The sequence below is a fragment of the Oryctolagus cuniculus genome, chromosome 10 (assembly GCF_051225735.1).
Source record: "Oryctolagus cuniculus isolate XC-2025 breed Fujian yellow rabbit chromosome 10, ASM5122573v1, whole genome shotgun sequence".
NCBI classification, from domain to species: Eukaryota; Metazoa; Chordata; class Mammalia; order Lagomorpha; family Leporidae; genus Oryctolagus; species Oryctolagus cuniculus.
This window is the reverse complement of record NC_142876.1, coordinates 48,923,675-48,936,860: the sequence shown is the minus strand read 5'-3', so window position 1 is coordinate 48,936,860 and position 13,186 is coordinate 48,923,675. Positions and strand designations below refer to the sequence as shown.

The 13,186-nt window shown below is 37.7% G+C and overlaps 1 protein-coding gene across 1 annotated transcript; it reads right to left on the bottom strand.

Annotated features, from left to right (window-relative positions):
- Nucleotides 1–34: 34 nt before the first annotated feature.
- LOC108177173 (large ribosomal subunit protein eL37-like) lies at nt 35–12,941 on the bottom strand. The gene is given in 3 exon segments (XM_089304908.1): nt 35–156; nt 159–331; nt 12,925–12,941. Coding segments are annotated over 3 exon segments (312 nt in total).
- Nucleotides 12,942–13,186: the final 245 nt, after the last annotated feature.

The window sequence follows — 13,186 nt, the reverse complement described above, 5'->3', positions numbered from 1 at the left end:
ACCATAATCTTTATTGCACAGCTAATTGATTTTCTCAAGATGAGCTAGATACCGTACCAGCTGCTCTCTTGGGTTTAGGTGTTGATTCTTCACAGAATCTGTGCCTGAATCTGTAGTGTATAGTTTTTAGGTACTTTACCCGACCAATTCCAGTGTGTTTCATCTTTTAGCCTTGGCATTCCAATTATACTTTCTGTTGCGCTTGGCAGGGTAGCCACACTTACCACAGGTTGACTTCTGAAGGTGGTAGGCCTTGGAACCATGGCAGAGGCACAGTGTGTGTATCTTGCTGCTGTACTTTCTAAATGATGTTCCTTTCCTCCACTCTCTTCTGCAGCCCAGACCAAAAAGCTACTTATCTTTTTTTTTATTTTGAAGGGAGCTATTTATTTATTTGAAGGAAGAGTTACAGAGCTAGAGGGAGAGAGGAGAGAGGAGAGAGGAGAGAGGAGAGAAGAGAGAGGAGAGAGGAGAGAGGAGAGAGAGAGAGAGAGAGAGAGAGAGAGAGAATCTTTCATCCTCTGGTTCATTCCCCAGAAGGCTGCAACACCCAGATGGTTGCAACAGCCATAGCTGGGCCAGGCGGAAGCCAGGATCCAGGATCCAGGAGTTTCATCAGGTCTGCCACGTGAGTGCAGGGACCCAAGCACTAGAACCATCTTCTGCTTCCTTCCCAAGCATGGAAGCAAGGAGCTGGATTGGAAGTAGAGCAGCCAGGACTGGAACCAGATTGTAAGCAGTAGGTCAACAGCCGTATCACAATGCTGACCACAGATTTCTCTGCTTTCATGTTCTTTCTTGAATGCCAGGTAAAAAGAATTTGATAGAAGTCTAATGTAGGGGCTTTACCTCATTTGACAGTGTCAGAATGTTTGAGAAGGCTTCTGTGAAGAAATATATTGAGGCTGAGATTCAAGTGGAGGAACCTTGTTCTCCATAGACTGTAAAAAAATCTAGATTTTAAATTGACAATACATATCTGTACAGTAACTATTTTTTATAATGTGTATGTGTACTGCCGTTAATTCTTATATTTATGTAAACTTTAAATTATATAATATTCATTAATAAAGGGTTGTTTTTAATATCTGAGTAATTCCTTCACTTCTCTTCTAAATTAGCAGTGCTCTACATTGAATGTTTATGTCCTCCTGCAAAATCCATTTGTCAAATTATGTCCTCCTCCAAAATTCATTTGTCAGATCCTTACCCCAAGATGATATAGGCGGTGTGGACTTTGGGAGGTGATTAGGTCTTGAGGACAGAGGCTTCATGAATGGGACGCTTGCTCTTTTTTTTTTTTTTTTTTTTTTTTTTTTTGACAGGCAGAGTGGATAGTGAGAAAGAGAGACAGAGAGAAATGTCTTCCTTTTGCCGTTGGTTCACCCTCCAATGGCCGCCATGGCTGGTGCGCTGTGGCTGGCGCACCGCGCTGATCCGAAGCCAGGAGCCAGGTGCTTCTCCTGGTCTCCCATGGGGTGCAGGGCCCAAGCACTTGGGCCATCCTCCACTGCCTTCCCAGGCCACAGCAGAGACCTGGCCTGGAAGAGGGGCAACCGGGACAGAATCCGGCGCCCCGACTGGGACTGGAACCGGTGTGCCGGTGCCGCTAGGTGGAGGATTAGCCTAGTGAGCCGCAGCGCCGGCCGGGACTCTTGCTCTTATATAAGGGTTCTCAGAGGTTTCACTGCCCCTGCCACCATGTGAGACTTCAGAAAAAGACAGCTTTTTGTTTACCATAAGACAGCCCTCACTACATGGTGATTCAGCTGCCTGTCTGATCTAGGACATCCAGTGTCCACCACTGTGAGAAATTTCTTTTGATGACAGTGACTCAGAGTATGTATTTTTACAGCAGCCTGAACAGACTAAGATAGCTGTTTTATATCCAACAAACAAATAGCATTCTATATTATACAAAATGAAACACCAGATTTTGTAAATGATTCACTAAAGTTTATAGAAGCACATTTATCACTAAAATTGTCAGGCATATTTTCCAATGACATAAACAAATTATCAGTATAATCACAATGGCTAGTCACAAAATTGGATTTATTTAATTTCATATCATATTCCATTGACATTTGAGTCTAAATATCATTCTGAAGTCTATGAAAAAAATAATAGCAATGGATCAATGGATATACCTAAGTTTTCCCCTCTCTTACTCTCAGCCCTCCCCACTCCTGCCACAGTCTGTTTGCATTAGTTTTGAATAAACCTATGATATGTTAAGACTAAGTTGTCGTAACCTATATTCATCATGTCACATACCTTGCAAGAATCTGGTCACATCTCTAACTCTAAAATGTAGTGCACTGTCACAGTAGTTTTTAAAGTAGCATAGTTTGAACACCTACCCTAATAATTTTATCGTTGTCACAGGACATAAACTAAACAACATGTATGGTTAGAAGAGCATGACTGGGTGGAAATCATCCATCCTCCTGAGTGTAAAGTGCACCATGTTAAAATGATCTTTTGCTCAATAAGATTATGACTTTTTGTCTTTTCTTTCAATAAGCACCCCCCAAACACTATTAAGGTTCAATGTAAATTAAAATATAATTTAGAAAAAGTTGTTTCAAGTCTAGTGTGCAATCAAGAAACTATAATGGTGAGGGAATACACTTCAGGGTCACAATACCTCACTTCAAATCTAGAATCTATTGCTTAGGCTATTTGACCTGTGAGTCTCAAACTCATCAGCATAAAAGGACTATGATAGAATCTACTGCATCTCATAGTTGTGAGGCTTAAGTGAGGTAATATATTCATTATGTATTCATTTATTTCAACATTATTTTAAGCCTTCTATAAGCTAAGTATCTTACAGAGTTTCACTTTCACTTTGGATGTCAGAACAAATATTGTAATACTTTACTCCTTCATCACACTCTCCTTGATTAACATTTTCAATAACTTTATATTCAGCCACAGAATTTGCTAGTAAAGTTAACTGGATCCATATTTCTTGATGGATTAATTTAGTCTACAGACTGTTCACGACTCTAACAAAGTGTCAATGAATTCTAGGAAGAGAGCATTGAGAAGTCTTGTTACTGAATTTTGTTGAGTGTCCTCTTTTTTACTAGATTGTCTTTTCTTGAAAAATAGATCACAAGAAAAACCTTGCTTTTAACAACACATTTTTTATAAGAAAGAGTGTCAAATGAATATTTTCAAGAAGAAATCCAGCACTGAACTTAAACTGATTGATATACACAAAATAAACAAGTTTTACCTTGTGTTACTGAGATCATTTATTTCAATTACACTCAGATTCTCTATTCTAAACAATCTTTTTGATTTTTATGGCCTCTGTAAAGAATGAAAGGGAAGAAAAAGAAGGAGGAAGAGGAGCTTGAGGAGGAGAAGGAGGAAGAGAAAAAGGAAGAGAAAGAGAGGACCAAAATTAACCTCTAGAAACTCAGTTTGCAATCTTAGCTTCTCTGGTGCAAACAGTGTTTCCTGAATAGATCAGCCTTAATGCCTATTAGTTTGTTTACTTAACAATGAAGTCAAGGACAAAATATTCTCTTTGGCTTTCCTTTTGTGTTATAGTGAATAACTAGAATACTTGCAATTTACTCTATCACTGAGTTTAAAAAAATTAATGGCAACTAAGTCTTCTGATTTTTACTTCTTTCATAAGAAAATATACGGTTAGGGTGCTGTCACCTTAAGGTATCTTTTCAAGTATTGAGAATAATCAGATATTTACTAAGGTTTGCAAAGGTATATGAAAAAAATCAGAAATGAGAATCAAATGAAAACATCTACATTCTTATATATATGATGTACTTTAAAATGAGGATTGGAGAAATGTCCATGCCAGTGCCAAGGAGATGTAAATTGTCCTTGACTGAGTACCTTGACTACATGTAGAACATTGCAGTTAAATTGAGTCTCTTACTGTGTTCACGTGGAATAGACATTTGACATCATTTGCAAAAGAGCTCAACTATATGAACTATTGAATAGAATGTTGGGACTGGCAATGTGGCAAAATGGTTTAAGTTGTTGTCTGCAGTGCCGGCATTCCATATGGGCACCGATTTAAGTCCTGACTGCTCTACTTCCAATCCAACTCCCTGCTGATGTGCCTGAGAAAGCAGCAGAAGATGGTCCAAGCCCTGGGCCCCTTCATCCATGTGGGATCCCGGGAGTAGCTCCTGGCTCCTGGCTCCTGGCTCTGGCCTGGCCCAGCCCTGGCAGTTGAGGCCATTTTGCGAGTGAACCAGTGGATGGAAGCTCTCTCTCTCTCTCTCTCTCTCTCTCTATATATATATATATATCTCCCTCTCTCTACATAACTCTTTCTTTCTATGTAACTCTGACTTTCATATAAATAAATAAATCTTTTTTAAAACACAGAATGTTATATAGGCCACGAATGCTACATGAAATGTTATTCATTTCTATTATACAATTTTCTTATGACAGAGTTGTTAATATTTTGGAGTGACTTCTCAACTCATTTTGGAAGCTTAACTTTGCAATCTCCCTTCTTGTATGTTGAAAGGCACTGATGATAAGATCTATTTGGTGGTTGGTGGCATTGTACCTTTGTGATTTTGGTCTCTTGTCTCGTATTTCACCTAAGAGCATAAAAGTTTTTACCGAACCAGAAAAAATTTCAGAATCACCTGTTTCTTTTTTTATTTTTTATTTACTTATTTGATAGGTAGAGTTATAGACAGTGAGAGAGAGAGAGAGAGAGAGAGAGAGAAGGAAAGGTCTTCCTTCCGTTGGTTCACTCCCCAAATGGCTGCTATGGGTGGCACTGTGCTGATCCAAAGCCAGGAGCCAGGTGCTTCCTCCTGGTCTCCCATGGGGGTGCAGGGGCCCAAGCAACTGGGCCATCCTCCACTGCCCTCCTGGGCCACAGCAGAGAGCTGGATTGGAAGAAGAGCAACCAGGACTAGAACCGAGCACCCATATGGGATGCTGGTGCTACAGGCGAAGGATTAACCAAGTGAGCCACGGGGCCGGCCCCAAAATCAACTGTTTCAACCATAGAGTTTACTGAATGACAAATTGAAGCCATGTAAGCTAATGTAGCATGACGTTTAGGGGCATGGATAATGTAATTGTTGCAGACTTTCACTCCTATTTTCTAACTGATTAGGCAAGGTTACTTTCATAACTCCCAGGCCTTACTTTACTTATTTGTGTAATGACCCCTAAAATAACGTCATTCTCATAGGTTGTGAGGAGTAAATGAGAAAAAGGCTAGATAAAGGGCAATTCCTAATTTATTACTGAGACAGGCTTAGGGAAGGAGAGTCTTACACTGCTTTTTTTTTAAAAGATTTATTTATTTGAAAGTCAGAGTTACGCAGAGAAGCAGAGAAAGAGAGAGAGAGAGAGAGAGAGAGAGATCCTCCATCAGCTGGTTCATTCCCCAGTTGCCCACAACGGTTGGAGCTGTGCAGATTGAAGCCAGGAGCCAGGAGCTTCTTCCAGGTCTTCCACATGGGTGCAGGGGCCCAAGAACTTGGGCCATCTTCTACTACTTTCCCAGGCCATAGCAGAGAGCTGGATCGGAAGTGGAGCAGCTGTGACTTGAACTGGCAACCATGTGGGATGCCGGCACTGCAGGCAGTAGCTTTACCTGCTACACCATAGCACCGGCCACAGAGTCTCAGTTTTAAACGAATCCTTTGTTGATCATATGTTGGTGACTTCACATGTCTTCACTATTCTAAACAATGGAGTAGTTTTGATGAGGATCTGAAAAAAATTTCTGAGCCCAAATAAATGGCCCTTTTCTTAGATAATCCCCCAGCAACATGTTAACTTATGAGTATAATTAACTGAAATTTATTGGCTCATGGTCCTAAATGCTGAAAATTCCAAGATCAAGAGTCTTCTTGCTGCATTATACTATGGCAGAAAACAGAAACGCAAGAGAGAGAGAGAGAGAACAAGAACAAGAGATCAAACGTGAAATTTTAAGTCCTCTTCTAATCAGCATTAATACATTCATGGTCATGGAATTCTCATGGCCTAGACACTTCTCTCATTAGGACTCACCTCCAAACATCTTTAAACTGGGAATTAAATGTTTAACAAATGTTCCAAAGTACAACTTTTAGATTATAGCGACTTTTTCCCCCCAGGACCTCCCTCCTACTTGCAACTATCCCATCTCTCACTCCCTCTCCCATCCCATTCTTCATCAAGATTCATTTGCAATTATCTTTATATACAGAAGATCAATTTAATATATACTAAGTAAAGATTTCAACAGATTGCACCCACACAGGAATACAAAGTGTAAAGTACTGTTTGAGTACTAGTAATACCATGAATTCACATAGTACAATACATTAAGGACAGAAATCCTACATGGGGAGTAAGTGCACAGTGACTCCTGTTGTTAAAAATTGACACTCTTATTTATGGCGTCAGTAATCACCTGAGGCTCTTGTCATGAGCTGCCAAGGCTATGGAAGCCTCTTGAGTTCTCCAACTCTGATATTATTTAGACAAGGCCATAGTCAAAGTGGAAGTTCTCTCCTCCCTTCGGAGAAAGGTACCTCCTTCTTTGATGACCCGTTCTTTCCGCTGGGATCTCACTCACAGAGATCTTCCATTTAGGTCATTTTTTTTTTTTTTTTTTTTTGCCAGAGTGTCTTGGCTTTCCATGCCTGAAATACTCTCATGCGCATTTTAGCCAGATTCAAACGCCGTAAGGGCTGATTCTGAGGCCAGAGTACTATTTAGGACATCTGCCATTCTATGAGTCTGCTGTGTATCTCGCTTCCCATGTTGGATTGTTCTCTCCTTTTTAATTCTATCAGTTAGTATTAGCAGACACTGATCTTGTGTATGTGATCCCTTTGACACTTAATCCTATCATTATGATCAATTATGAACTGAAACTGATCTCTTTGACTAGTGAGATGGCATTGGTACCTGCCACCTTGTTGAGATTGAATTGGAATCCCCTGACACGTTTCTAACTCTACCATTAGGGGTAATTCCCAGTGAGTATGTGCCAAACTGTACCTCTCCTCCCTCTCTTATTTCCACTCTTACATTTAACAGGGATCACTTTTCAGTTAAATTTAAATGCCTAAGAATAATTGTGTGTTAATTATAGAGTTCAACCAATGGTATTAAGTAGAACAAAAAAATACTAAAAGGATAAATTATTAAGTTGTTCCTTCACAGTCAGGACAAGGGCTGATCAAGTCATTATTTCTCATAGTGTCCATTTCACTTCAACAGGTTTCCTTTTAGGTGCTCAGTTAGTTCTAGCCATGATGGGCTTTTCTATTACTTTGCCTCTCAATGAATAGTAGAGAGAAGAACAGTTTGTTGGGGACTTGGTTTGCAACTGATTTATAAGCGACTGTTTGTGTTTGTGAAAAATGTGATTCTTCAGTTGATGTTCAGTTTCTCCTAATCATGTCATGCTCCTCTTTCCCGTTCCTCACCTCATGAACCTCATGAAAACTTTCTGTTCTAGGAGCTTTCTCTCTCTCGCTCTCTCTCTCTCTCTCTCCTTTTCTCTCTCTCTCTCTATCACTCTCTGTCACACACACACACATGTGTGCACACACACAGAAAGATTACAGGAACCCACAATAATTTTTTCTGACTCATACTCTGCTTTTGATAAACTTCAGAAATTTTATTGCATTGGCTTTTATTTCCACAATACAGGACAGTATTAATTGTCAATAAAATATTAATTCTTTGTGTCTTTCCAATAATGGAACACAAGTGGAATTGGGAGGGCAAATTTTACCATTAAAAGCTTATTTCACCTTATCTAGATTCCTGTGTGGTTGGTGCTGGCTTTATGGCCCAAATATGGTCTACAAGATATAAGCAATAAAATCAGTGGGGCTTCCAAATAAGCTATTATTTTCTGAATTAAAAAAATCAGCTCAGGATTGACTATTTTGTCTTGCTGCCCTTTTTCCTTCTTGGGCACTATGATAATATCTCCATTTAGAACATTCATTGTCTGATTATGAGGGTGACAAATATCAAGGATGGCATAACAGGAATCTGAAAAGAACCCTAGTGTTTGGCAGCTTTTTTGAGCAACATTTTAAAGTACATACTGAGACTACACACTTCAAGACTTATTGTCACATCATAAAAAGAAAATCTTGAGTATTTGCAAACTCTAAGTTATGGATAAGGCAATTCTTTTCTTCATAAAATATAAGGAGATCCATGCTCAGCATCTGGGATAAGGCTGGTGAGTGGAGACAGAGCTGTTTCCAAACTACAACTGAAGATCTTCAATAATAGAAATAATAGAAGTGGCAATATTACAAAGGTATATTTTGATATATTATCTTATAATATGTGGAAATTGCCTATCTCACAGTAATGATTTTGCAAATTGGAGTTAATTATTTTTAGTGGCAGGGTGAGAACCGGAAAACTTATGTTCCCTGATTCCAATATTCTTCTCATTATACTACTATATGGATCAGTAATCCAAGCAACATCGAAAGCCTAAAGCCAGTAATTCACTATACATATATATATATATATAGTCTCTTTCCTTTGAGAAGGAGCCTATTACATAGATACTAGAAGGAAAAGAGTCTAAAGAGTTCTTATTGGAATCTCAAAGTTTTTTTTTTTTTTTGTTATTTTCTTTTCTAGCCACAAGATCTTTGTCTGTGTGATGAAGTCAATGGACTGTTTCTAGGATAATTTTTCAAAATACACAAAACTACATGCACTTATAAGAAGATCTGTGATACAAGAGTTTATGAATTGATTCTTCCTAGAGTTACAGGACTTAGAATGACAACTTTGGAAAAAGTGCTTTTGTTAATAGTGAGTTATTGTTCTTGTGACAATGGTGTTTTTATCTTTTAAATATTTACACACTTATTTGAAAGGCAGAGTTTATAGAGAGAAATGGAGAGACAGAGAGAAGGAGAGAGAGAAAATGGGGGTAGGGCAGAGAGAGAAAATCTTTCATCTACAAGTTCATTCTCCAAATGGCTACAATGACCAGGGTTGGGGCAGGTCAAATCTAGGAGCCTGAAACTCCATCTGAGTCTTCCATGTCGGTGGCTTGGGTCCAAGCGTTTGGGTCATCTTCTGTTGCTTTCCCAGGCACCTTAGTGTGGAGCTGGATAGGAAGTGGAACAGCTAGGAACTCGAATCAGCCCTCTTGTGAGATGCCAGTGTTGTAGGTGGCAGCTTAATCCACTGTGCCACCATGCCAGATCATATGCTGTTTTATGCTCATATGTCAGCTCATATGCTGTTTTAAAAAGAAACACGCTGTGATTCAGGAGTTTGACTCCTACGAACTTAGGTCTAGTTTCAGACAGGACAAAGAACAACTTAGGAGCATTGTGGAAGTTCATACCTCTTTATTAGCAGTGATGGGCAAACATATACACAAGAACACAGCTGCTAGCTTCTGTTGGCTGATTGTAAATGACCCAGCCACTCCCTCCCAACTTTTTATATGAAGTTATAGACAAAAGTGTCATGGAGCTAAGTTGTTACATAACAAGTCTATGTGCAGCTGACCAAACAGGTTGGTCTGTTGGTTACCAAACAGCAATTACCATAAAGGTATGAAGATATGGGAGTTCAGAGATAAGGGAGCAAAGGCATAAGGCTTGGGAACTGAATCAATACTGAAGAACTAAAGAGTTTCCATGGCTGCCATTGTTAAAGATGAATTTTTACAAGAATACACATGTACACATACCATACACACAAATAATATGTGGAGCTAACACCAGAGTCCTTATCAGATGTCTTGAAGTTATCAGAATATAGTCAGAAGATGGAGGATGCAAATTTATATCACAGTGAAGCAAGCAGTAGTGCATTCTCTTATGTGTTGTCAGAGGAATAGGCATTCAGAATTAACAGATTTCAGGAAGGAGTAGGGAAAGAGAAGTCACAGGAAGAGGGAAACACATAAAACCATTGATGTACATATTTATAGGAATTCCAATTTCTATCAGGTGCAAAGGAAAGCTAAAGGCTTTATAAGAATTGGAATTGACAACAGTTAAATATAACATGATCATATATTAATTCTGTAGTTATTTATACAATGAATTGACTTTAAAAATTTATCATGTGTCTTAACATTGTCTATTTACATTCAGTATATATCATTCCCAGTTATTTGAAGCAAAAACTGCTTCTTATGCCATGCTTGTAGTTATTGTCTGGTAAATGACTGAAGGATTGTATTGAGTTCCTTTATATTTTTCTAATAGTGAAGAAAATAAAAATGCATACAGAGAATGGCACAATATCTTATCCAAAAGGAAACATTTTCCTTCTTTCTTTTATTCCTACTCTGCAATTTAAACCATGCTCAGTAATTGTACTCAAATATGTCACAATACTATTATATTTCAAGCTATGTACATATTCACAAGATGAAAACCTATAAGAAATTATTTGTTTATCATTCCTCTAAAATAGTCATGACATTTCACAATTTCCTTTTGGCCCATGGAACAATGGGCTGCACAGCTTTGCAACATAGTCAGGCTCCTTACTGCCTGATGAGTGTGTTTTTCTTGTAAAAAAAAAATCCATCTTTTACACTTCCCACCTTTAATTCTGGCTAGAACTATAGGTATATCTGGGAGCTGACCCTACTTTACCTTATATTATTTTCCTTTCCATTTGTATGGATTCCAGAATTTAGTCCTGAAAATCCATCCTGAATAATTACTTTCACAACTTCTCTGTTTTTTATTTTTATTTTTCATGGTGTTTTAGCAAAGGATTTAATTAACAACCTTCTGAGACCTGTCCAGACAAACCAGAGAAGGGTCAATGGGAATCAGGAAATAGCAGGTCCAGAACTATTCTGTTAGTGACTTCTCTTTCTAAATTTGTGAAACATATGCCCACATCAGTGTATGGGGCTTTGATCTTGATCGTGCCTTGTGACGTAAGAACATTGTATAGCTGTGAGAGAATGTCTGATTATGTTCCTTTGAGTTTCCCTTGCCACACACTTGATAATATTGAGAATTTAAGAACATGAAAGTTGTGCTATGACTATTGGATAGCATCAGGAAAAATAAATTCAATGGGCTATTTTTTTTTGGAAGCTACTACATATTTCATATAACTTGAGAAGTTGCTTTTAAGATAAATTAGATTAGTCTGAGCTTCCACTCTATACTGTCATACTATTAGGTTCCTATCAACTTTAAATGACTTGGATACGTATTTGTTTACTTTCAGTGCCCAAAGTAGAATGCATTTATTTTCTTGTTTGTAATATAGCATTGATACATTTTAGCTGAATGTAATAAAAATACATTGATTAACAAAATATATAATATTACATATCTAAAACAATCAAAGCATATATACATATGATATTAACGATGGAAATGAGTTTTCTCACTGAGGGTCTCTCTGTTAGCGTAAATGTGAGTTGAAATAAATAAAATATTTTTCCAACAGACATGTCCCAAATAACAACAATATTTATAAATTGTTCCCAATTATTTAAACAAATTTAAGTTCAAAGCTTTCTGTTTAGATGCTGACACTATCAAAAACATTGATATAGAGTTGTGATTAAAGCGTATCAAATCCAAAAGGCATCAGTATATCATGGTTGCAGTTCCTGTAAAATATATTTATAACATATATTATATTTGTTTTGTAACTGTATGCATTGTGTACTTGCTAGAAAGGATAAGATTCTTTAAATGGTACATGTTAAAAAGAATAAGAAATATTGCATTCATTCTGATTTTTAGAAACCCATTCAATAGACATTATTGAGCAATAACCACTCGCCAGGCTCTATGATAAGTGGTACCATCTCTGGTTTCAATTTGTCCACAGTCTGGTGGAATAAATTTGTACAAAAGTAGTGGAAACAAAAAAGTGCTATAATGGAGGCTTTTACAACTTCTCAAGTAGGAACATTAGAGAAAATGGACTGAAGATGGTGGAGAGAGAAAAATATGGAAAATATATTGAAAAACACTGAAAGACATAGAAGGATGTGTAGTTCATGAAGTGAGGTGCCACTGATGAATGGAAAAACAATTGGACAAGAAAGAACAGAGGCAACATCTGCTATCTTGTAGAAGTGACTGAGAAAATAAGGTGATTCTTTGAGACTTATCAGTAGCAAGAGGTTGAATAATTTATCTTAAGGATCAAACACGAAAATTAACATGAGTTTCCTAGTACATATCTTAGCACATAGTAACAAGTAAATATATTTTCCTTTCTTTCTTCTCCTACTGAACATATGAGTGGGTAAACCCTCCAATGATTTCAGCCACCAACATGCAATTTTCCAAATGAGCCAAATGAGTTCCGGGCCCCTGTGAATCAGTCACATCACCCAGCTGTGCTCTAGCAAAATTTTTAACACTCAAGAGTCCGTGAGCGTAATAAACGATTGTCTTATACTGTAAGTTTCAGGTAACTAGTTTTCTAGTTTTAGTTAATTAGAATACTCTCATGCCTAGAAATGAATAGAATCATTCACTATTATTGTATCTTTGTAACTGTGATGTTGTGACAAGGCTGAGAAGGTTGAAATACCAAATAACAACTGGTTTAAATATTCACCTAAAGTCTCAGAACAATATAAAGCCAGGATGTGAAGAAATGGCATGATCCAACAATAGAAGGTCTCAGTCAGTACAGTTAGACTGAAAGAATAAAAGAAGCAACATTACTAGTGTGTGTGGGCAGAGAACAAGATTGTAAAGGTTAGGACTCAGTGGTGAAGTAGTGTTCCTTAATGGAAAATTTTCTTCATGAGATGCTGTGAAGTTGACTCAATTGATGCTTATAAATAGTTTTAAGTGCATTAGAAAAAGGCTATTGCAGAAAAGTGTATTATTAGCAACGGAGATTTTTTTATGGCATTTATTACTATTCACCGTAATCATAATGATACTATATCACCTTCGACTCTTTGCCATGGTCAAAACTGCTTATGCAAATATTGTTCCTTCCTCATTGTTCAAATATAATTGAGATAAAAAGAAGGGAACAGTGAACATTACCAGCATAGGTCTCCTGTCATGGTAATCAACTACAGCACATCAGGGAGTAATCAAAGGCATGTTCTTAAAATAATGATTCCTGTCGTCTGCCTTAGTGTGGAGGAAATGATGCAAAAATAGCTGTTTACCGTGGAGATCTGAGTGAGTTATTTAATGACGTA